The following is a 241-nucleotide window of genomic DNA, read 5'->3' as shown; positions in this document are numbered from 1 at the left end:
TCTCGTCATGAGCCCTATCCATGGTGCGCAGCAGAAGCGTTGTCTCTTCTTTTTCTGCTGCTGCTGCTGCTGCTGCTGCTGCTGCTGCTGCAGTGGAGCAGCAGCAGCATAAAGAGGCAGCTGATTGGGATTCATGCGGCCGTAGAGAAGGCCAAGACAAAGACACACAGAATACCCCATTTCAAACCGCACCGAGCAGCTGCTGCCCCCTGCAGCAGCAACAGCAGCAGCAGCAGCAGCA

At 56.8% G+C, this 241-nt stretch overlaps 1 protein-coding gene across 1 annotated transcript in view; it reads right to left on the bottom strand.

Annotated features, from left to right (window-relative positions):
- Window positions 1-241, bottom strand: part of EMH_0001450 (uncharacterized protein) — a gene marked incomplete at both ends in the record, with an annotated part of 7,447 nt that overhangs the window by 198 nt on the left and 7,008 nt on the right. The window contains one exon of the mRNA XM_013495587.1: window positions 3-209. Within this exon, the coding sequence (XP_013351041.1) occupies window positions 3-209 (207 nt within the window). The remainder of the gene's footprint in view (window positions 1-2; window positions 210-241) is intronic.

Source organism: Eimeria mitis, genomic scaffold, assembly GCF_000499745.2.
Source record: "Eimeria mitis Houghton genomic scaffold, Emh_scaff165, whole genome shotgun sequence".
NCBI classification, from domain to species: Eukaryota; Apicomplexa; class Conoidasida; order Eucoccidiorida; family Eimeriidae; genus Eimeria; species Eimeria mitis.
The sequence above is the reverse complement of the archived record's forward strand: the minus strand, read 5'-3'. Positions and strand labels throughout refer to the sequence as shown.